Genomic DNA, 24680 nt, shown 5'->3' on the forward strand with positions numbered 1-24680 from the left:
CTTCAGAAGGCCACGAAGTGTGCAAAATGCCAGCTGTATGGCCGTGGGCCAACATGGTTTAGATTCCCTACAGTCGTGTGCCTCACATGTCATACTCATCGTGTTCCACAAAATATGCCCATTCTTTCAGAGGCACAGAGAGGTCCACGTGCCCTATATCCCAGCAGGTGTGTCCTCTCATCAATCACATTAAAACAGTAAAAACAGGTACCCACTAATAGTCTCATGTTTGGTAATGTCATGGCTTTCCTATGCAGTACCTTAGCTTAAACTTTGGGAATCTTGTAATTCCAAAATCATCCATTCATAACAGATTAAATCAAATGAAACTTTTGAATATTTTAACTACCTTATAATAAGTTTAGGCAATGCTCGCACTTTAACGATGGTAATCCTGCCAAGCCAAGAGATTTGTAGTTTCAACCCTCCAGTTTCTTTTGTTTCATCTTGGCTATACTAGAATCAATATTATTTTAATTACTTCTTTAATCTAATTAGAAAAACAAAGTACAATCCATTACATGTCTTATTCAGAAGCTGATCCCAACAAGTTCAGTGGGGTTTTCTCCTAGGTAAGTGGGTATAGGGTGGCAGCGTCAAGTGTCAAGTGTTCACTGTGCACTTCAAATTTGATTCCTTCTGTCTGGTTTGCTTTATAGTGAGGAATACAGTAGCTAAGTTGGGGAAACTATCTCTGAGAAAAAGTGTATAACAGCAATCCTACGGGCCCCAGATAGTGTTTGCAATGCCATAAAATGCTGCAAATCACCCACATCTCTTCAGACGGAGCTACAAATACAGAGATACCTGATCATGGATCTTACATCCCACCCCCAGCCCCAGCAAGCCCCCCCAGACTGCCTGGAAGAGGAATGGAAAGGGGGCATTCTGGGGACTCCACCTAAGAACCTCTCCATGTCCCACCCTTCTACTCCAAGAGGTAGGCCATGATGGGTCAAAAGGCCCATCTAGTAAATGTTCTTTCATCTGGAACTGCCAGCAGGGCTTTGGACTGACAGAACCCGCCATCGAAAGAACAGTGATGTGATAGGACTGTTCACTAAGTCTATTTGGCAGAATAAAATCTTTGTATATTTGGGCTTATTTTAGCTAACATGGCTAGAATCGCCATACACTGAATATTAACAAAGATAACTGGCAACCTTACTTTACCTCCCTATTGTCCATCTTCCAGAATCCTAGGCAAGTGGGTATTATATAATTCATTTATCCAGGTCCTCATAAATTCATAAAAATGTCACTTTTCCATAGCCAAAGCTTTTGCTGGATCAAAGAATAACCTGTCAGTCTGAACCAAATATAGTTATGTCATTGATTTCCCTGGTTTATTTCTCAGCGGATAGTTCATTTAAAATGGTAAAATGTGGTAATATGAGAGCCCATGATTTTTTATACTTTGTTATTATCAAAGCTAGAATGTTAAAACTAAACTTCAGTACTGCACAGTACTGAATGCCTAATAAATCCTTTCCAGGTTTTAGTATCATATTTGCATCCTATTTTTACAGAATCTATTCTACACAGTATGAAACATCAGTTAATTCTTGGATAATTTTGTATAATTTAGTAGTATTACCATCTGAGCCAGGCCCTTTATTCTATTTCAGTTTCATAGCCATTTTTGTATCTTTAATCGTCATTTTTGTGTTCCTGTAAATTTTGTCTGCAGACTGAATTATATTCGTTCAGGATGTTCAGGGTACAATCCTATGCATGTTCAGATAGAAAGAAGTCCTGCAACTCTATGAAAACCATTTTTAATTTTTATTTTTGGTGAAAACATGCATAGGACTATTGTCCTTAGTTGATCCACACAAGTTTTTATATTATACTAAGAATTCCTGAATATGATCTGTTAAAAGCATGCAATTACCACCAGCTTGGGTCAGTGCTAGAAGGTTTTCTATTCTAAGAAAAGTATTCACTTTATTTAACTTACTGTATTTAACACCTTTACTAGATATCCCACTATACATTATATTGGAGTATAATGTATTTGATTTACATTGAACAATTATTGATTTGATTTACATTGAGCAATTACTTAACTTCAGGTGAACCAGGCATGTGCTTTGATGTCTGTAATGTGTGGAGTGGCCTTAGCTAAAGCAAGTTATTTGAGCACTCACAAAAATTAAAAACATGCCATGTACTACTAGCATGGAACACAAAAAGTACCAGCACAGAAGGAGTTTTTCATACAAAATTTATTTCACACTTGTATAGAAATATCCACAGGTAACTTTTAGCCGTTATTTAACATTAAATGTTAGTAGCAGTCAGTGTATAAAAATGAATATATCCCAGTGAAGTGACACGAGATGACATTTTTACTTAAAACCAGCTCTAATTTAACATTACCTATATATTTAGAAGTAGAGTTGGAAGGGACCTATAAGGCCATTGAGTCCACCACCCCACACTTCCACAAGTGGTCACCCATCCAGCTGCAGGCCGGTGCCTTCCAGCTTAGCAACGGTGACTCGGCATCCTTGCTTAATGTAAAAGTAGGTGAAAGCAAAGGGGATTTGAACTCACAAATTTGGGCTCCAGAGTGCAGAGCCTTCCCTGTGGACCATGCCAGCTACTAAAACCTTAGGTCTTTTTTTAAATAAGATACCAGAATACAACTGCGGTTTTATGAAGAAATAAGTAGTGTTTCAAAGCTGTAGTTTTTCAAGTTTCTGAGAGAAGGATCATGTCCCTTCCCCACACGGACACTGCATAAAGAACCAGGCTGGCTTCTTCTCTGAGGTCAGGAAATCGGTCATGGCGGGGTGGTGGGCAAAGGGGGTGGAGTGGGGATGGGAGGAGTGTGTTGCTGCTAGGATAAGGAAGGATCCTGAGGCCTCTCCAGCTTCCTTCCCTCCACTTCCAAAACACCTTTGTGAGACGGGCAAAAACGCCCGTCCAGCAAACTGCATGGCAGAGGAGGACGTGAGGGTGAAGAGTGCCTCCACCACTCCTCCCACTTTGCTCCTGAGCTTCCGAGTTCAGGGACCCACAAGCAATGGGGATTCAGTCAGCAGGACTGCTCCCTTGGCCCATTCACACAGATGGGTTGCTATCCCCCATGTGTGCTGCGATGGGACTTTTGCATAGCCCCCCATTTTAATGAAGCAGTGGGCACCAGGTGGGGAAGAAAGCAGCTGTGCTTGGTGGAATACAGCGTCAAACACCAGAACCGGAACTGAAGTTTGGCAAAAGAGAGCTTACACATTAAATAAACAAAACTTTCTGAAACACTAAAGATTTTTTATGAAATATATGACCAGAATCATTTGGATAACAGTAAGAACGGCCAGACACAAAACATTGAAAAGGACAATAATCACTCCCAAATGACAGAGTTGGGCTGGCTGGGGGTGGGTGTTTGGTTTGTTGGTTTTTTGGTAGTGTGATTCCAGTGTGCAAAGCATAAATAGCATCTGGTGTTTCAAGGCAAATTTGCATAGTTGTCATCCCTTTTCAAATAATACTCCCATATTAAGGTTTTATTGGTTTTTCATTTACAGTAAATGTTAGAGCATGTTTATAATTCTTTACCAGTACCAATGCTTTTTTAGATGTAGCTTTATAAAAGTAAATATTTTTGTTACAGTCACAAGTATCAAATAGCACAACTGTATGGAACTATTCTTACAGGTAAAATTTAGGTATTTATGGCATTTATTCAGTAGTCTTAAACTGGACCAGTATAGATCCATACTTAAATTTGAAGCTTATGTTTTGTTTCAAGTGCTATAACACCTGCAGTAGTTAATCTTGTTTCAAACATAGACCCAGAAAACCTTTCCTCACTCCAAGAAGCACTTGTCATATTGTTCTTTAAGTTAGTCATATAGAATTTCTATAGATAAAACATTTGTAGGTATGAATTAGTGCACAAATTATTCAGAAGATAAAATATCTCCATACTACATCATCAGAAATACAGTATGTAAAGAAGACTTTCTGAGAATGATTTAGGGTACATTCTATGCATGTTTAGACAAAAAAAGGCCTATAACTCCCAGGATGGTTGGCTGGGACATGCTGGCAGTTGTAGGCCTTTTTATTTTTTATTTTTGGTCTAAATATGCGTGAGATTGTTCCTGTAACCACTGAAATACAAAGGTTAACATATCGGCACATTTGGCGGAAAGTATTTGCTTGTAATCACTGAACTCTTTTATATACTATTGCTCCCTATTTTTAAAGTCCAGTTAAAAATCTTTGGCTTAACAGTCAGTTAAAGGCAAAGATTTATGATAAAAATAAATATATAATGATGACTTACAGTATATACAAAAAAGTACAACCAATATTCAAGCTTTAAAAACAAACCTGTGTATATTTGGTGTGAGCAGGAGATTCACACAAATTGATTTTTAAAACATTATTGAAACAAGATCTATTGCACATTTAAGATACCCTAACTACCATAGTTACACATTAGTCTGAGAACACAAAATTAGCTGTTTTAAAGAACCCAAATTTACCTGAAAAACACAAGCCTGCACCACTGTGTAAAAATGGTGCTAACTTTTTGAATGATTGGGCTTCGATTTTAAAATTCTTCTCCCTTCCCCACACTAGAACTGGTACAGTACTTAAAGGAAAGAGTTATTTTAAACATGTGCAGAGTGCCATGGTCTCTCTACTGAGAAACAGCAGCTATTCTTTACACACCCACAGACAGAAGGAATTACTTTCATTTGAGCATAAAGTCAGACAAAGTTGGGGTCAGCACCTTGTTTAAAAACTGAGCTTTACCAGCTATCTTTGCAGCAGTTCTTAAACACATTGAGTTGAATCCAGACTATTCTTGCAATACTATACTCATTTGGGAGTAAGTCCCAGTGAACTCAGTGGAACTTACTTCTAAGTAGATGTGCATAAGATTGCACAGTAAGTTAGCTGAACTTAGTTCCCATTAACACCAATACAAGACAAGTTAGTCATGAATTAAACTCAATTAATTTAAATGGGAACTAAGGTCAACTGATATAGGCTGGATACATATTACAGAAAAACACACACTTATTGTAAAAACAAAACAAAAAACATACATCAAAGCTTTAAAAATGCCAGGAAATATTTGCTTCTGCATGCAGGTTTTTTTTCAGCAAAAGTTACTACCACACAAATACGATATTTCAGGCACTTCAAAATCCACTCCATTTGTTCCCTAAAACTGAAAGAACTCATTATTTTAGTTACATGAGTAAAATTTAATTTGAATCAAGGCCCAGTAGAGCTTAAAATCTGTTTTCAGTGCCATGGCTTAATCCTATTAATAAGGGCTATAAACTCTGACCATGTGCAGAGCAACTCTTTCCACTAAATAATCACAGCCAGTGTAATCTGGGGATTAAGAAGAACATTTTCCAGTGGGGGGGGGGGGGGGGGGGGGGGGGGGGGATGGGATGCCAGGCAGTATAACAGACATTCTGAGACCCAAAACAATCCCTCAGGCAAGCAAACTCATCCAAAAATCAGGGAAGAACGAATCAAACTGAGAAACTATGCTCTTCTCTACAAATGAGTGCGGGCCAGGTTATACCACGCTCTCTGTCACACTAAAGAACCTGGATCCATACTCTTGTTGCGGCTTGCAGCTTATTTAAACCATGATTAGCTGCGGAACCCACAGGTGCCATCCTGTATATTCAAGTCATAGCCTGTCGTATTATTCAAACCCCAACTGTGGGCTGTGCCAGGCTTAAACATCCGGTGCCGAATCAGTAGCCTGTTTTACCATTAGCTATTGTTTAACTGATGGTCCCCAGGTTTGGATGTCATGACAAGCTGCAATTGCAGGGTGAATATTCAAAAGGGGCACTGCATGTCCTAAAACGCATTGTGGCTTAAATAAGCCATGGTGGTGGGCTGTTTGATTGTGCAACCCAAAGTCTCATACCATTTTTATATGAATCTGTGGCAAGAGACAATTCCCAGCACAAAAAGGCAAGATTGTCTCCCCTTCTGGCATTTCAAGGACTAGTAACAAAGACTAATAACATGCACATGGTAGGCATGTCATGAGTGGAGCCGACTAGAGCCGGGGGTCAGCCTAGATGGCCCGGGAGGCCCCTTCAGACTTGCTCTGTTTCTATGTTTCTATGAAATATAGGAGCACTCAATTAGTAAATGAGCTCCATGTCTTTTGTCCAGGTGGGAGTGAGGCACCAGCTGTTCAGGGATGCAGCACAGCAAGGAGGCAGAGTCCGAAAACTCAAGACAGGTTGAGCAAAACTGAATCTGTAGTTCAGCCTCTGCAGGTCATATGGACAGCTCAGTTCAGACTCTGGCGAGGGGCTTTGACCAAGCCCCACAATGACTTGGGTTGCTGCTTTTCTCTTTGGACGCAGTCAGCTTTTCCTCACAACAATGGGCTATTTTTTCCTCATGCCAAGAGGCAGCCCTGCATTTGCCTCACACGGGGTGCCGAAAGGGTTGCTAAAAGACACCCAGGACTCCAGCTGCAAAGGCCGAACTGGGAGAAACCAGACAGGCTCCCAGAAAGGGGCTTGGATGGCAGAAAAGGCAACCTGAGCTGACACAGCACTTTCCTCTTCCGGCTCCCTTTTCCCTCTCTGACTGATGGTATGGATTTTACATGGAATCTTTCTTAAAGATTGGCTCATACCTACATATAGTTTTAGACAAATTTAGGTCTGCAAAACAAAGCAAAAAAAGCTTTGATGGGAAACTAATATATACAAAAAAAGGGACAGCCACTTCTGTACATAGGTCTTCATCCATTTATCCATTCATCCTGTCAATCAAAAGTATCTTAAAAACCATATGACCCTTCAGTTCAGGGAGACAATCCCTAGGAATAGCTTTCATTTTCATTCCACCTTGTGATCCACTGCTTTTTTGTGGGATTTTCTTTAGTTTTTCCATCTTTGATTTGTCTCTCCTCTTTCCGAATTCTTACAGCATGGTAGCGGGGGACACTGTCATCGTACCTGGAACGCTGGAAGAACCCACACTACAGAGGGGGGAAAAATCCAGACTGTAGTTACATGAGTGACTATATCCTTGCCCTAGTCCTTTTCAAGAGACAGGCAGCTGCAAAATGCAAGGCCAGTAAGAGCAACAGGTGAGAGAAAACAGTGCAATCCAAGCATGTAAGCAGAAAACACATCCATTAATCTAAAAACAACTTTTAAAAAGTAATGATTAGTTTTTGAGCCAGCATGGTAATACTTCCTACATATTCAAAATCAAGGCAAACTTGTGAATTTGGGAGTAGCAGTCCTAACTGAGGACACGAGCCTGGTAAGCAAAGCCCTGAGAGTGGTGTCAGCTGGGAGGGAGAAACCTCAGAAGGCAGTGGGGGGCAATGTGGTGCAGAGGAGCCCCACTTCCAGGGCCCCCTGTGTACACCAGATGCACCTTCCCGGTGTTAAAACAGAGGACCTGAACACGCAGGGGCTTCTACCGGCACGGGTTCCACGTGGCCGTGGCTTTCCCAGGAACGTGCATTCGTTTGCAGGCCAGTGTGTAGTGGTTAGAACGCTGTGGCTCTGGAGACCCGGGTTCGGCCATGACGCTCCCGGGGTGACTCTGGGCCAATCATGCACTCCCAGGCTAGCACAACTCACAGGGTGGTTGTTGCAAGGATAAAATGGAGGAGAAGGAACCTTGCAGCAGCCTGGGCTTCCTTACAAGAGGAAGAAAGCTTAGGTTTAAATGTAACATGATGATGATGATGATGATGATCTCAAAGCAAGAAATACCTTTGCCCTGCTGAATTATCCCAATCACAGGGAATGGGCGTGGGGGTGGTCTCTCGCTTTCTCTCAGTCAGCTCTAAGAGACTCTGTGGAGACTTAACATGAGGATACTATCCGGGAACTCGGTGTGATGCCGCTCAAACCTGTTACCGGGCATGCATATTCTGGAGCAGCCTTCCCCAACCTGGTGCCCTCTAGATGTTTTGGACTCCAGTTCCCAGCATTCCTGACCACTGGCTATCTGGCTGTGATGGGAGCTGAAGTGCAAAGCATCTGAAGGGTGTTCTGTATAGGAGCACTAGCTGCCACCCTCCTGGGACCACTTTAAGCTTTCATCAATGTTCCACTGGGATCACAAGAAACCTCCTTCCTCCTCCTGCCAGACCTTACTGGCTCTTCTGAACTATGTCCAGGAGATGCCAGCAAGAACTCCAGAAAGTGGGACCTGTAGCTCTTCAGGGACATGCCCTGTAGGAAAGCGCACCTCCCTGTCTCTGACACAGGGCCTGGGTGAGCAGCCCATCGTTCAGAATGCTGCTCCTTCCATTCTGAAGTTGCTTCTGAGCTCATTTGCTTGCAACCTAGATTGAAAACCCCTGGGTCATGGGCCCACATAAAGAGTCCTCTGCCCCATACTTGAGCTTTGAGATACTTTCATATTTTATTTATTGGTTTATTATTTTTCTATCCCATCTTTCTCCCATTGCGGAGCTCAAGATGGCTGCAAGCAGTTCCCTGGGAATTCCCCCTCCAAACTCAGGCCTCTTCCAGATTTGCTGAGCTTCAACATGGTGAATGCCTTATGTGCCTTCAGACCATACTCTGGGCCAAGTAACAGGAAGAATTGCTAGATTTGTGACATATCTCATTCTCCTCCTGTCTCTACATCTCAGCGTCTCTAGCAGCATGGTAGCAAATGAAAGTGGTCATCCTGGCATTCTAACAAACACAATGTATATTTACATAGATGAGTTCAAGTTTTGCCAAGGGCTGAGGTATCATGCAGTGGCCAAGCTTCAGTGTAGAAATGCATATTCAAGTGTAGAAGAAATAAAGGCAGGAAAGTTTCCAGTAAACGTCCCACAGAAATGGAGAATAAAGAACAGCTTTTTCCAGCAAACGCTTTGGACATGCATTAGATGTTAATAAAGCTAATTCACTTATGTTCCTAGGAGATGCACTATGGAGTCAAAATCCGTCCGAATCTTGAGATTTGTGAAGGGTACTGCCAACATTTTATTGAAGCCAGTAACATGAATCTCATCAATTAATGGTTGTAGGCTGCTTACTGGACTGTGGCCACCATGCATGGAAAAAAACCCCAAATACTAATTTAACAGTAACATAGAAAACGTATTACTTATTATTCTTAAACGTTATCTCTTTTGTTCACCATATGTGTTCATCTGCCCCTCAACATGCGTTCAACTTTGATGTGAGAGGCAGAAGGATTGAATTCATTCCCTTTATTAGTTTCATTGGCTGCTTGTATGGAAACAAGATGTGTGTCGTAAAGCTGCAACCTCAAGCATATGTACCAGGAGGTTATGTTCTACTGTAATCGATGCAAGAAAACGTGTTTTCCACATAGAAGGTTGTAAGCCACCCCGAGGCTTTGGCGAATGGGGCGGCATAAAAATGTTTTAACAAATAAATAAATAAATAAATAAAATAAGAGGCTCTTTCTTCAAGTTCTCAATGTGAAAGCTAAGCTAACCTGGCTTTTGGAAAGCTTGTTTTGTCTCCAGCCACTTCTGTTCTGCTTTCTCTTGCATATTATCAACTGACATTCAAAGAAGTAGTCCGAGAGAGGCTGCAAATCCTCAGAAGTAGACCTCGCAATGCCATCCAGATGCTTTGCATTACAACTGCTGAACAAAACAGCCAGCATGACAAAGGGCAGGGCCTATGGGAGTTGTAGTCCAAAACACCTCGAAGGCCCCAGGTTGCTTACCCTTACCCTAAGCGTATATCCCTATGAATGTTTAGAAGGGGAACAAGTCCTGCAGCTCACAGCATGCCCAGCCAGCCTTACGCACAGTCTGTCTTTTAACTACCGAGCCAAGTTTGATGTCTGTGCTGTTGGCATATAAAGTCCTGAACAATTTGGGACCAGGCTACCTGGCAGATCATCTTCTCCGCTACAGACCTGACCGGTGTGATCGTTAAGGTCATCCTAGAGGCTCTTGTCAATTAATTGTATAATGACCTGCAGGTTGTTGCCTTGGGGTGACCTGGAAGTGAGCCTTCTCTGTGGTAGTGCCCTCCTTACAGAAAGCCCCTGTCTTAGGCACAAGTTAAAGACTGATCTCTTCGCTCAGGCCTTCTCTGATGGATGGTGCTGCTTACTTTGCGTGTTCATTTGGGTGCTTTGAGTATTTAGTTTTACTATTTTTCAACATTTTGTATTTATTATGATGCATTTTAATATTTACTCTATGGTCCACTTACAGTATTATTTTAGATAAGGTGATGTTATATGAATCTACTGAATAATTAAGCTTTGTATATGAAAATGCAGATAAGAGGGACTGCTCACTGTTTACAAGGAAATTATTGTTTTGCTTAGTGTTTTCTTTTCACTTTCTCTGACAATTTACCTCTTATAGAGCCCCTGAACATTGCAGGGGATGCTGGAGTATGGTTCATATAGGCCACAGACCAAATCCTCATAAACCCACGTGGATTGAGAGCATTGTCTGGGCCATCTTCATTCATTCCTGTCCCTTGCCGAAAAAAATTGGTGACAGTTCTTGGGTTGCCCTTCAGGAAAGTTTGCCTGGTATTACTCATCTCTGCCTAAGGGAAATCGGTCCAGGGTTCTTTTGAACAAAGTTTGAAAACCACATAACTTGGCTTAGCATGGAATTTTCCCTCTGGATTAGCCTGGAAGTTCATAACATCCTTAACTTTTTAATAGCGAAATGAAAAAGTTCCAGGAGGAACATTCTGTCTTCTAGATTATGAGTCTACAAATTTAGGATCATGCTACCAGCCTTAAGGGGGAAACCTTCAGAATGTCAAGGAAAAATGCACAAATAGACAGCTGTTAAAAAACAATTGGCAAAAGGTTTTGCATCATTGCGCACTGAGAAAGGGATTATTATAATCAATGTAAGCAAGCAAAAATTGATGTTTTGAAAACGAGGCAATTAATGGAACAGATGCAGCAAGCCTCCAGTCATTAGCCACCGCAACCATAAGCATGTCCCGCAGCTAACAAATTCAAAAACAAAATTGATCAATTACCAATTACAGAAGCAGATCAATACTATGCATCAGAAGTAAGCCTCTCTTTATCAGATGGCTGAGCATGGATCTCAGCCTTGTGATATGCAGCATCATAATGATCTTTCTTATCTCTCTTGAAGAAACCACACTATAAGGAAGCAAGGCATTTTAGTCAATATTATGGACTGAGGGAAAGCAAAGAAGAAACGGGTGAACCAGATTTCTTTGTGTGTTTAAAAATACTCATCTGAAAGCCTTTCTACAAAACCTACAAAAAGCTCTACAAAACCTTTCAAGCTTTCATAGGACTTTTCTGTGACTGACTTATCTTCTGGACTCCTTCAGCGCTTCAGTTATGTGCATGATACATTAGCAACCAGTAAACTGATCAACACTTTTCATCTTTCTTTTAGTGCCTTACACAAACATTCATAGGGGTGTCCCAGTTGAAATCATGCAGTGTTTGCTTTCTGTACCTAAACTCACCTTTCTGCAGAATCAAACTTTGGTCTTGTTGGGGAGGGGGAATTAAGCACTGTATGAAGTCTGGATAAATTTGGTTTCCATTCAGTAATCCTAGCTGCCTGAGAAACAGCATTTTAGAAAGTACCTAAGATTCCCACAGGGTACTTGTGCCTCTTATCTTGCAGGCAACTTGATAATTTTATCAGGGAGGGAAGCATAAGAATGGGGGAGAGACACACAGCCTTCTCAATCCTTCTAGTATCTCAGCATACTGCATCTGCATGCACATTTAGGCAGGGAAGAAATATTAGGTCCTTTGGCAGTCCTCCCAGTCCTGGGCACTGCAACTTTACATGGCAATACGTAGTGTCTATTATATTTTAAAGTAGCACATCAAACAGAACCCAATGTGATCGGTGTGTGCAGCTACAGATATATGAATAAGGCTTTAACTGAGAGTATCTTATGCCAGACTCTCATCTTGATCAGTTCAGAATCTTGGTCTTTGTAGACATGTAAATAAAATCCTAACTATATTTGCATATTATAAGAATTTTCCAATACATTTTTTGCCCCTTCTAAGATAAACATGTTTTCCTGTATCCCTCTGACCTGAATTAAAAAAGAATCAAAATGAGTCTAAAATGAGTATCTAGTATCTGCCAGGCCAAATGTAAAACTATTTTTCCTCTGCTATTTGCTTGTTTACAAAAATTGTTTTACCAAATGTTTCAACAATAAGGAACAGTTTGTGTATACTAAATTGATGGTGGCGGCTTTCTATATATGTGTGTGTATGCAAAAGTTCTTTATACATTTCAAATAATATTTGATCAAATATTAAAATAGCATATTATTAAAAGTACTCACCTTCCATAGTAGGAACACCAGCAAAGCAAGCATTAACAATCCTGCAAGAACGGCTACTAAGATAATCCACCAAGGGACCCCTTTATACAATGCTACTGTCTTTGCAGGAAAGACAGTGACCCGCACCTGCAGGAGAACAGGAAAGTATTAGACTGGTGGTCGTTGGAAAGCATGCAAAAATGTCAGATTTACATCCGTGCTGAAGGCAAATTTTTGACAACGAGCTGCATGCAGGCACAGAGCCCATATGCGTGATGCACAGAGACCACAAAGAAGAACTGCATTCCTAGCATCCTGGCAAGGGCCAAGTAGCCTATGAATATTTTGAGGTGGGGCTGAACAGAATCTGCCACTCAGAAATACTGGAGTATTTCTGGTCTGGAGATGATCTGCTCATCTTATTCAAAGAAACACTCTCCACTTCATGAAATGTACAGCCATCATCATTAAGGAAATGCTAGGGACTCACATAAGTAGCTTCGTTCGCCAGCTTAATGTTATCCGCAGCAGCATCAATACTGATTGTAGCTCTAAGAAGAATTTCTAGGTAGTTCATTTTAGAGTACTCCTGGTAAGTGGCACCAGAAACAAGAGATGTTTTCATTAGAACAAAGAAAAGGGGGCGATCTGAATCTCTGTGGAATGTGTGTACAAAACCTACCTCTAGGAAAGTGCTATTCCACAATCTTGACCGCAGTGTTACAGATGCTCTGCTGTCCAAGCCTTGCAAAGGGCATCTTATGTTGACACAGTTGGCCTCCCCATTACATTCCTGCATTAAATTTACAGAAACGTTTAAAAAGTGCTTCCTTGAAGGAATTGAAGGAGGTTGTTTTTCATTTGCAAAGCATGTCATTTGACAGCCATAAAGAAATCTAAAATAAAATATTAGAAACAACAGGAAAACTATTTCCAAAGTGATCCTATAGCGTGAAGAAAGAGAAATGCGAGACAGTAGAACAAAGCAGAATTTGGTAGAACAAAGATGGTAAGGTGGATTTTAACCTCTTTCTCCATTCAGCTCCTTTGTTGGGCTTCCTGCTCCTCCCATATCGGCTCTCATGGAATGGAAATGAACTGTGCCAGCTGACAGTTTTGCTGTCTCTTTGAAGGAAGGGAAAGCTCTAGGCCCATCCCTACCATCTGCCCTTCATGTCTCCTTTTTGCCCTCTCTGGTCAGAGCACCAACGGAGAAGCAAGGAATGCTTGTAAAGGTGGACCACTTTGCCAAACACAAACATCTCTTCTGGCTTCATAGTGGGAGATCTGCTGTGTCCTGTGATCCCGGTAACAACCTTCTTGGAAGCACATGCTCACACCATTAAAATTATTTAAGCTGCAATTCATATGCAGGAATAAAGTCCTGTTTCCACTGGAGCCACTGAACAAAACTTTCAAAATTAAAATCCCCCCCCCCCAGGTTACAACAACACAAATATTACAGCTTGGTGTTTATTTCCACAAAATGCCTTCCCTTTGCCCTTTTTAAAGTGACAAGTGCTTTTTTGTTTTGTTGTGGCTAAAATCAGTCCTGTGACACCTTAAGCTTTGCAAGCTAGAGTTGACTTTGGAATCCTGAATTGTCTTTAACATTAGTTTCCATTTCAAAGAGACAGCTATTCTAAACAACATGCTCGTTAATCGTTAATAACACTGTTCTACACGCAATACATTACATTTAGTATGGCATGGAATTCTAGGGTAACGAAGCTAGGTGAAAATGCATGTTATGCACAGTTCATCAGTAATTCCAAAAATAAAGGGGGTGGGGGAAGGCCACAAAGCTGCTCAAAGTAAATACTTACCAAGGTCTTAGATTTTCTTTCTGAAAACAAAGAAAAGCCTTTGCTGCCCTCTGTCTGCTTCTCTGCAACTTCACGTTTTGTCCTTGAGCTTCGAGACTTCTAAAAAAAAATAACCAGGTATATAAAAAGGAAGTCAATACAAACACATTGATCAATATTGAATTTATATTGAATTTATATTTTTGACTCATGCATTCTAAAAATGGTTTCCAATTATTGAAAAAAATTACTTCCTTCTTTTCTAATGTTACCATGCTTGCTATTTCCCATAGTTTCAATAACCTGCATTTAACAGTGGTTACCTCACTCTTTCCTCGTTTCATAGCTATTAAAATTTTTACTTTGGCAAATAGATTCCAAACTAATTCTTGATATTAATTAACACTACTAATAAGGTAACAATTGAGCCTAACAAATCTCATAACTTAACATAAATGTAATTGTGCTTACTTATTTCCCAAAAAACTGTACCATCTTAGGACAAGTCTACCATATTTTTTCAAAATTTGCATTTCTTTCTTGATAGGGCCAACTCTGTTCTACTTTTTTTCATTCCATAGTCAAGGAGCCATCCAAATGCCACAAACACAATACTTAGTTTTGAAAGAAAATACCACTGAGTGACAGTTGGCAATTTACGTCAAAGATATGAAGATATATACACTTGCTTACCCCAATTCTCTGTGGGTTTATTTCCTGCAGAGGTTCACACTGGAGTTCTCCTAATTCTTTGGAGTGTATTGAAACCAAATACAGCAACCATTTGCCATTCTTGATTTCTTTGGGCCACAGGATGTCCAAGAACGCAGTGCCGAATGTTTTCAGTGGCTTACCAAAGTTAGTTATCTGTCAGGAATAGTTGTTTTAAAAATAGATAAAGTTCCTCATGCAACTTTGGTGGATTAAACCAAAAAGGCACCTGTGATACATGCAGGAGCTGGCTGGTGGACTGAAGGAGGAGGGACAGAAAAACTCACAGCGAGCCCAGTTGCCTCTTGGGTATACTGTGGGTTTTTCTGCAAACGATCAACACCGCCCAGCTCATTTACAGGGTGGCTTAGCACGATGTGCAATGCCACACTGCATCTAGTGCTTTCAGACCACTCAGAACATTTTACATATGTGAATAAAATCCTACACACAGGTAAACAGAGGCCACTTTTAAAGAAATCAATAGGATGGCCAGAATAGGTTAGAGCCAGCATCACCAGAGAACTGTTCTCACATGACTGGGCTTCCTCTTGGTCTCCTTGCCCCCTGAAACCCCTCCAGAACTGATCTGAGGGCCACAGGAAGGGAAGCGGAAGTTCATCCCATCCAAAAGGTTCTGTTCTGCTGGCTGATGGGCAGGACTGCATACAGTGTAATGTCCCCACACCAGGCTTTGCCCTCATTCAAAAGACAGAATGACTGGGGCGGTGGGTGTGGGCTTGGGTGGACTCCATGGGATGGTGGAGGACAGGAGAGCCTGGAGCAATGTTGTCCATGGGGTTGCGATGGGTCAGGCACGACTCTGCAACTAAGCAACAAGAACAACCCTGCCAAGACAAGGCCATCCTTTGAACAATCCCGTGGAGAAAAAACCAGTTTCCCACCGTGGACCAACTTACAGCGAACTCGTATTCAATTAAGCTCCCAATGTCGTCTTCTGATTTCATAGCACTCTCACCAATGACACTGCCACCAAAGTATACTTGAGGAGGCTTAGCAACCCTATTGTTGAAAAAAAGAATCACATTGTAAGGACCGTGATCAAAGGGTTGGTTCTTAGCATTGACTGGTTATGCCAACCATGACGCTTACCCTGTGAGTGACAAAAGCAGTTCAATAACTACTTTAGCCCTCGCAGTAATTGGATCCAAATTCGCTTGATTGCTTGTTCTGCAGCAAAAAGGAAACAAAAGGATACTTGTGGATTTTTAAAAATAGATAATTCCAACTATTTTTGTTCTATAGTTCATTTGCTCTCACAACCAAATCCCAGCAATTTCAGAGTATTTACAAGCATTAGGTAAAATAAGGAATGCAATGTCTTAAAAAGGGCAATCTTACGTTTCCAATTTCAGATTAATGTCCAAGTCCCTTGTGTCCACATTAACTTTAGTTGTACTTAAAATCACATAAAATGTAACCTAAAATGAACAAATGCAAAATAGTTAAGAAAGGTTGTAGGTTTAAATCTTACATGGCAAAATTGCCTTACATTCTGGGACAGATTAAAATAAGAAAGTATTTAAATGTTGGCAGTCATTTGGTAGGTATTAAAATAAACCGAAGCTTATGAAAATATTCAGCAAGAGGTTTTGTTCTTGAAAAAACTTTTTTTACCCATATTTAGTGCAAGAAGCTTTTTCTCCTTTCTTTTATTTATTATAGCTTCTACCCATGCTAGATGGTAATGAATAGCTGTTTTGTTTCATCTCTGACACTAAACCTATTGTTTTGATGTTTTATTTTTAATGTCATGTTATACTAAAGTCAAAAGGAATGTTTGTTGTGCTCTTGCCCTAGAAAGAAGAAGGAACACCCACTCTTCTTCTCAGTAGAATATGTACTATTAAGAAGGGTCAGAAAACTTTTCTTTTTTTAAATTATTTTGTTCTGTCTCTTGGGAAAATTCAACACAGTAACTGGACCACTATCTTCCTGGCAAGAGTTTTCTTTGATTCCTTGGGGCAGGGAGAAATAAGATTATACCAATTCTCCTGAAACTCCTTTTTCTGTCATTCTTTGGAATTTCTGCTTAAGTTGTTCCTCAAAAAGCATCCTTGGCTATTTAAAAGCTTTGACTTGCTCACTTGGAATATTGTGAACCAGCTCCTTTTACTTACTTGATCAAACAGTTTCCAAAAGGTTAGGGAAGGAGACTACAACTCACATAATCCCCAGCTAGCACACTGCTGGGACTTTTGGTCCAACATATTTGGAGGGTGCCCATTTGAGGAAGACGGCTTTTGAGAGCATTTGGGAGAGCGGGGAGAAGAAAAAGTAGGGGTGGTTTCTTTTCCTTCTGATGGGATTTCCGAAGAAGGCAGCAACAGCAACAAGGCACTTTGCAGGGCCCAGTGGACGTGTGGCTACCAAAGTAATGCCTTTGGCTAGCAAGCCAAGCCAAACTGTGTGGAACTCTGCCTACAACACACTTTTCCTGTTACCAGTGTAAGCCTCTAGCATTGCTGTATGATTGCCAGTGAGCCCAAAAGGACCTAGCCACAGACAAAATTGCCTTGTACTATAAATACAATGAAAATTAAATACAGTTCTATCCCACCTTCCTTCCTCTTGCAAGGAACACACGGAGGCTTACAAAGTTCTCCTCTCTATTTTATCCTAACCACCCCGAGGTAGATTAAGCTGGCACACTATGACTGGCCCAAAGTCACCCAGGGAGACTCATGGTTGAGCGGGGACTAGAACCCAGGCCTCCCAGTTCCCACTCTAACCATTACATCACACTGGCTTTAGAACATCTCTATAACATTTTCTGGTTCTTGCCTTCTTTCCTGCCAGTCATGCTCCTCCGCAGAGAATGGGCAATTCGGTCACGGGTCTGTACTGGGTTTGTGATTCCATTGCATTTCTACATAAACCACCACTCTGAGCTTGCCTCCTTCCAAAGACAGGCCAGAAGGATGCCTTATAGATACATATGGGAAGGCAGGTCTAAGGCCAGATTTGCAGAGGCCCAGGACAAGGCACCCTCTGATTGCAGGAGCGAGGGGTGCTTCCCAGGCAAACCTTTCCTCCCTGCCAGATAATCCCTCCCCCTGCCAGCTACTTCCATTCTAAGTGATTCTCCCCATCCACCTCTCCCCTGCCCTATAAGCTTAAACAGAAGGTGGGACAGGCAGAAGCAAATGAATAGGTGAAAGTGAGCCTGGCAGTTCCCTTTCCAGTTCCAGGTTCCTTAAGGGAAACAGTCACGCCAGCCTAACAAGGTGGTTGTTTTCCTTTTGCTGCCCAACGGGGAAAGGAGGCACCCCAGGCCAGACGAGAGCTGCCATTTTTTTTCCTCCACATGACTCTGGTCCCTAGTGTTGTTATGGGGAGAAGAAAGGCACTGGTATGGGGAGAAGAAGGGCAGACGGTGGCTGCTATAGCCATGCATGCAGATGCTTTGCTGTTAGCGTTAATTTTTCAAAAGCAATTATAATCCTGACATCAGCTCCAGTGTGAACTGGCACATGCCTGACCGTGCTGTGTGTCAGTGCTGGGCCTGCAAGAACAGGGGACCTCTTGGAGCGTGTGATGCTCACTCTTGCTGAGTTTAAGATGAAACTTGTTTGGGGTGCAAGAGCTTGAACTTCAATTTGGAGGTGCTGATTTTGGTGGTTGGGAACATGATTTTGGCTTTCTTTCCAAAACACTGATTTTCAAACAGACCAGTCCAACCTAGAAAGGAAAACATCACTTACATTAGAATTTCTCTTGAAAGGGTTTCCAAGTTCACAGTCTACTTGCGAACCATTAGGATTAGCACCACAGGTCAGCTGTTTTTCCTAAAGGAGAAAGGACAGGCGTTTCAAGGCTAGGCAAACAGAAATAACCAAGTCGTTTAATGCACTCGCAACCTGGAAGAAATGCTTACTGGAAAGCTTTTCAGCTCCCTGAATGCAGAGAAAGTCAAGCTGTCTGGAAAGGAAGCTATGAGCTTAGCTTCATGAGCATCTTCTCCATCTTTCTGGGGCTGTCTTGGATCTGAGGGACTGTTTGTGACTGTGATTTCGAGGGCAATATCCTTCTGGTCTTTGAGCACAAGCACTGGAACATTGTTCTCCCTAGGGATATAAATTGAGTTCCGTTTCGGGGGTTTGCCTCACCAAGAAACAAAAGGAGCTTCTTTTCAAACCAGCACTACATCCCATAAAGACTTACACTGGAAGGTAGGCAAATTTGTCTTCACTTCCTTCTTTGGTGCAAAATCTGTAATGAAGCTTCAAATTGCTGTTGCAGATATTGTCTGGTCCGCAGCCTTCTTTCAGAAACTGTACCTTCAAAGAACACAAATTGAGCAGTTTGCCTTTAAATTATCAGATTTGGATCACAATCATTTAAAAAAAACCCTTGGTTTAGAAACAAATGTACAACATAGGAAGGTGCCTTGTACTGAGTCCATCTAGCCCAATACTGTTGGCACTGGCAGGCAGCAGCTCTCCAAGGTTTAAGCAGGTTATTTTTCAGCCCTGCCTGGTGATGCTGGCAATCAAAACTGGAACCTTTTCCCACTGCACTATCACCCCTCCTAGCCATGCTTGAAGTAGAGCTGCTGAAATCCATGGGATGAACTCGTGTCTGGATCCAATCCATGGAAGGCAACACGGTGTTTAGTCCATAGCAGGTAAGCAGTTTCTGCTACCCTGCTTTTCCACTAACTCCTGGTTCTTTATACCAGATTTATACTTATTTATACTTTGCAACGGCGGAGTTGGAGTTATGCCCATACAATGTTATCCCAACACTGCTACAGTAACTTCTGAATTAGCACTGTATTCAATTTTTCAATCTATTTATTTTCAACTGTTTATTGGAGGGAGGGGCAAAAAGAAACCGCAACCAAAAATCGTGGCAGGGGAGGAGAATTTCAGGAAAATGTCTCAGGATGTATGTATGGCTTCAGTGCTTACCTTCCTGTACGGAGCTGGCTGAGAGCCATGGGCTCTACTTCCCACTGTTTCCCCTGTTCTGTCCTTGCAGGTTCTCCAGCTACTTAAGCGTCTTTAAAAGCCACTCAGCAAATTTAGCTAATTTTCCTCCCTTGGATTTCCCTGTGCTGCTGCCTGCTGAATGCCTGAAAGCTGAGGGAGCAATTGTGGTCCTTCTTGTTGTTGTTAGAGGACTTTTAACAACAGTAAAATAAAAAATGCCTCTCGTCGCTTTCATGCACTTGGCAGGCAGCAGCGTTTCAAAGCCCCAAGAAAGGAAGTTCTGACAATGTCCTCTGGAGGGTTTCCCACAGAAGCACAAGCCGCCAAAGGTGCTGCAAGGACACCTTTGGGGGGAAATGGTAGAACAGCGCACAGACACCCCTCTTTACAGTAAAGGACGTGTGGAAGCCCTGTACAAAGGGACATTTCTCCAAAATTCTCACCATCCCGGTGAAAGATGCAGAACAGTGACCGCCTGTTTAGCAGGGAAAGGAAGAGGTTATGAAAGGGCAGGTGGAGTTGTGGTACGTCATTAGTCTGAATCCAAGGACCGCATGGGAGACCCATCATGGAAGTCCTTGCCCGTCAAGGGCCGCCTGCCATCCCTGCTGGGCAAAGACTGGGTGACAGTGAGCTGCATCACTGATCTGACTGCCCACCTGGCTGGGAGCCCAGGAAGCTGCCCCACGCCAAGTCGCACTGCTGACCCTTCCAGCTCTGTGCTGCCTCTGTCCGAGCTTTCCAGCATAATGCCACAGTCAGTTCCCTTGAGGTCCTCTGGGCTCCCTGCCCCTCCCGATTCTTGCTTTCCTTTTAAGGTGAGATCTAATAATAGGCTGGCGTTCTACAAAGTGATGGGCTGCTTTGGCACCATTCTCAGCTTGATCACGTAGCAAATGTGATGACATCAGGACTCCCCAGAGCCAATAAGATTCAGCTCCCTGATGCATCACTAACAGGAACCAAATCGGGGCGGGGGGGAGGAACACCTCAATGCTGCTGAGACAATTAATCAGACTATTCCTATCTCGCCATGCTATGCTGGTGTTTCAACTGTCTGCCAGAGGTGGGCGACAAGATTTCCTGCCTGATTCATGTCTCGTTGTGCATCGTTACATGCAACCCGTTGTGGATTAGAGTGATGTGCATCCAAGTATGGCTACTGTCCACCTGCCCTGCACTACCTTCAACCCAGATGTGTGCCGCCGTCATCCTCCTCGCAAACCTCTCAGTCCTGTGCAACCGGGACAGAACGCAGGAGCATCATCCCAGCTGGCCCAGATACGCTTGCTTTTCCCGCTTCCCAACACTCGCTCCTCCACACTCCACACTTGAGTAGCCTTTCTCAATGGGATGCAAACAATCATTGAAAGGCTGAGAAGTATTCTGTGTGGGTGAGGAGGTCTGTGAATGCAACTCCCCACATTCTGGCCTGGGTCGAACCGCAAGAAGCACTCTACTGGTTACATGGACAGTAACTATACGGAAGTTGCTCAGATAACCCTGCCTTTCCCTTCACATGTTTGACATAGGAAGCCTGAAATAGATTAAACTGGCAACAAAAGACTTACTTCTGAATGAACTGTTTTTGGCTCATTTGAATTTAGAATTGGAGCGAGCTCTGGAAGTGCCCCTCCTTGTTTCCGCCTTGGCTGTGAGCTGGATGCGGCACCATTCATTGTGACGGCAAGCGTTACAGGAATCGGACGCAGTTTATCTTTAACTTTTTCCTAAGGAATATGGGAAAGGTCTTTTTAATGCATGGAATGAAACCAACAGGATTTGTAGTGGGTCAAACATGCTGTGTTCTACCAAATAAAGCAAGGACCTAATTCCCGTTTTGAGAAGCTACTGGTGCCACATTCCAGGGCTGGGCTGGGCTGGGCAAACAAGTGAACACAAACCCCAACAAACCTTAATTTAAAGTGCTACTGCCAGGAACTAATCCTGACTGGACTGATTTGGTCCCTCGGTCTAAAGTGCTGCACCCCTGAAATAAAAGCTTGGAATGTGGGATGCTCCCAGATAGAATAATTTCATCAAAAAACTGGACTGCAATGCCAGCAGAGTGCAACGTACCGGCTCTCAACATCAGTAACTCGATGCAGAACAAGCTGGTATTCGGATTGGAGAGAAATCTCAGGGCAGGTTGGGCGAGTGGCCATCCAGTTCTCTTGTTCATCCGGGTCACCACCCCAGTATAGATACACCCTCCTTCCCGAACGCACATATTCACACATACACTTTGGGGTGGTGTTGCCTCTGAGCTACTGGGCAGAACCCAATCAGAGGCACAATGCCAGAGGGGCAGGCGGCAGTATAGGCCTTGTGCTTGGCCACATTTATTACGTGTTTATCCTTCCCCTTCGCCAAACAGTCCCACTCCAACAGGCTAATACGCCCAAGGGCAGAATTCACTTCAGAGAAGCAGCATCCCAATGATGAATGGGGTGGAAGGCCAAAGAGGGCAGGATCGAGGCTACCAAGATTATAGCCGTAGTTTACCTAAAAGTACTTTGTACCAGTCACCAAGGCTTAGGAGAGGCCTTAGGAACCTTTTGGGGTGGGAAAACCTCAAAACCATCGGCAGCCACAGAGCAGAGGAAGGGGCATGGCGATCTGAGAGCCCCTGACCGGGAGCCCGTGTGGGCCAGATCTGGTCCCCGGCCCCGAGCTCTGCGATCGGGCTCTAACCTCTACGTTAATAGTGGCTCTCACAGGCTGGCCATCCGTAAGGCAAGGTGTGCTTTGGTGCCTGGCGTACCTGCAGGACAAGAGCCGTCGTCACGCACTCTTCCCTCCTCTGTGCTGGAAGAGTCACCCTTCCGCTAAACTGATCGGAGGGCAGCCTGCGGAAGTGCACCCGGGAGGGCAGCCCCAGCCGCCGCCTCTCGCCTTCCACGTCGAATGTGTAGTCCACAGCTGAGAAGGGGGAGGTTGTTTGGTGGAAAGAGAGAGAGAAACAAAATGCCCAAAGAAAGGTCAGGCATGTTTTGCCAAGAGGGTCGCACTCTGACCGTGACAGCTCTCGAAGAAAGTAAGCGCAAGCAAGTGAGCCAGAGAGAGACCAGCCACTTGCCAGCAGGTAAATTAATTTACATTCTGTTTTTGGCTCTTGGTCTGTTACATTTTCCCAGAAATAATACAGGTATTGCACAGTCATCTCCTTACAGCCCCTGCAACCTTGTTCTGTAAGACACCAGTCTTAAGACAAGTTGCATAAGCACACCACCCAATGGTGTGTTGCTGCACCATGGTTTTTTATGTTGTTCGTTTTTATTTGATTTATCCAATAGATATTCTTTTTATCATCTCCTTTCATCGTTCTTAATTGCCTAAATCCCTTTTTAAGCACTTGCCAGGATACACAATGGAAAGAAGGATGAATAAACCTTTATGCTGGCTCATTGGCCGACTGAGCCAGTGCAATGGCACTGTCCGCGGTGCCTTCCATCGCAGTGGTCAGCACAAGTGGAAGTGGCGGCACACGGCACAAGCCCCTTCCTGTGTCTATTAAGTGCACAATGCAGGGATTATTATGTTCCGGTTACTTTGCAGGAATAAGGTGAGGCAGCTAGGAATGCCATCTTCTTGGCTTAAAAATGGCAGACAACACCTGAAAAGCTGAGCCGTGATTTTCACAAGTCCATCTACAGCCAACCATCTGTATGATAGCCACTTCCCATCCAGTGAGAAACTGAATTTTTCTGAAATTGTGTGCACACGTTAAAAAATACTTAGTGATATGCATGTATGATCAACTTACTTATTGGGGAGTTGAAGTCAAGGGGTTTCGCCGTATATTCAAAGCACGCTTTAATGTTCATACTGTACAAAAAATACAACTGGTTGTAAAAGACAGTTCAACAGGACAGCTATTTCTGTCATTAAGAAAATTTGAGAGGAAAACAATGCTTTTCAGCCTTTTTTTGGTAGCAAAGGCCGTGGTGCCACCAACACATCTTCTGTGGGTCTAAGCGAAGGCCCTGGTACCTGCAGATCCCTGACAACCTGCAAACCGCCCCAGCATCGCTCCCTCCGACGCCACTGGGGTGGCACGAGATGCTCCAGAGCTCTGCGGAGGAGGCCCCCCGCTGCTGCTTCCGTCTTCCCACAGGAAACTGGGCTTTGATGCTGCACTGGGAAGGACCATCAGGGACGGGCCTTTGGCGGCACTTGACCAGGGGCACTGCCACTCCCAGGAGCAGCCTGGACCTGCTGCTCACTGCTGTGCCTGCCTGCATACCTGCCCCCGTGATGCGGGTCAGCAGTGGCAAAAGCGAGGAGGGGGAGTAGCAGCCTCTTCTTCCCCTGTGAGCTGCACCCAAGCAGAGGATGTACAGGAGTGGGCAGCAGTAACCCACGGGGGGGGGGGGAGGGGAGCCTGCTTGGCGGGGGGAGGCTGGCACCCAAGGCAGGCATGGCCTTCACTGACCAAAGCCCCTGCCACTTCCTCCTCCTGCCCTTCTCCGCGCCACCCTGCTCGCCTCCCAATCTGCCCCAAGGGTGGTGCTGAAAAGGGAGAGCAACAGATGCCCCTGCTGGCGGGCTCCCTGGCGCCCGGCCTGTCCAGTGGGCAAGGGGTGGCGACAAGGACAAAGAGGAGCAGGAGCCTCTGGAAGCCAGAGTGACAAGGAAGACTCTCTGCGGGAGACGATCCATTCACGGAGGCAGGCCTCATGGCTCTCAGTGGCCCGCAGCCAGCACTGCGGGCCAAGAGAGGGCCTTTTGCCCAAGTGCTCCCCAAAACCTGGCAGCCTGGATTCCCACGTTGCTCCCATCAGCCAGGCAACTCTCATTCCAGCACCACCGGAGCAATGCAAAGACCAGCCCAAAAGAAATAGTATTAGCCGGTGGAAATAAGGAGCCTCCATGTCACCATATGGCTGAATTTTTCACACGCAAGAGTGCAAGAG

The 24680-nt window shown here is 43.5% G+C and overlaps 1 protein-coding gene across 1 annotated transcript in view; it reads right to left on the bottom strand.

Moving 5' to 3' along the window:
- Positions 1–2210: 2210 nt before the first annotated feature.
- Positions 2211–24680, bottom strand: part of ITGA6 (integrin subunit alpha 6) — a 67628-nt gene continuing 45158 nt past the window's right edge. Inside the window, exons 12-26 of the mRNA XM_044418283.1 lie at positions 23531–23592; positions 22529–22686; positions 21336–21494; positions 18995–19110; positions 18708–18897; positions 18535–18618; positions 16172–16251; positions 15923–16000; positions 15730–15832; positions 14792–14965; positions 14120–14218; positions 12976–13086; positions 12784–12882; positions 12315–12440; positions 2211–7000 (exon numbers count right to left, since the gene is read on the bottom strand). Of these exons, the coding sequence (XP_044274218.1) occupies positions 6839–7000; positions 12315–12440; positions 12784–12882; positions 12976–13086; positions 14120–14218; positions 14792–14965; positions 15730–15832; positions 15923–16000; positions 16172–16251; positions 18535–18618; positions 18708–18897; positions 18995–19110; positions 21336–21494; positions 22529–22686; positions 23531–23592 (1801 nt within the window). The 3' untranslated portion in view covers positions 2211–6838. The remainder of the gene's footprint in view (positions 7001–12314; positions 12441–12783; positions 12883–12975; positions 13087–14119; positions 14219–14791; positions 14966–15729; positions 15833–15922; positions 16001–16171; positions 16252–18534; positions 18619–18707; positions 18898–18994; positions 19111–21335; positions 21495–22528; positions 22687–23530; positions 23593–24680) is intronic.

Source organism: Varanus komodoensis, unplaced genomic scaffold, assembly GCF_004798865.1.
Source record: "Varanus komodoensis strain SLA01 unplaced genomic scaffold, ASM479886v1 scaffold9, whole genome shotgun sequence".
NCBI lineage: Eukaryota > Metazoa > Chordata > Lepidosauria > Squamata > Varanidae > Varanus > Varanus komodoensis.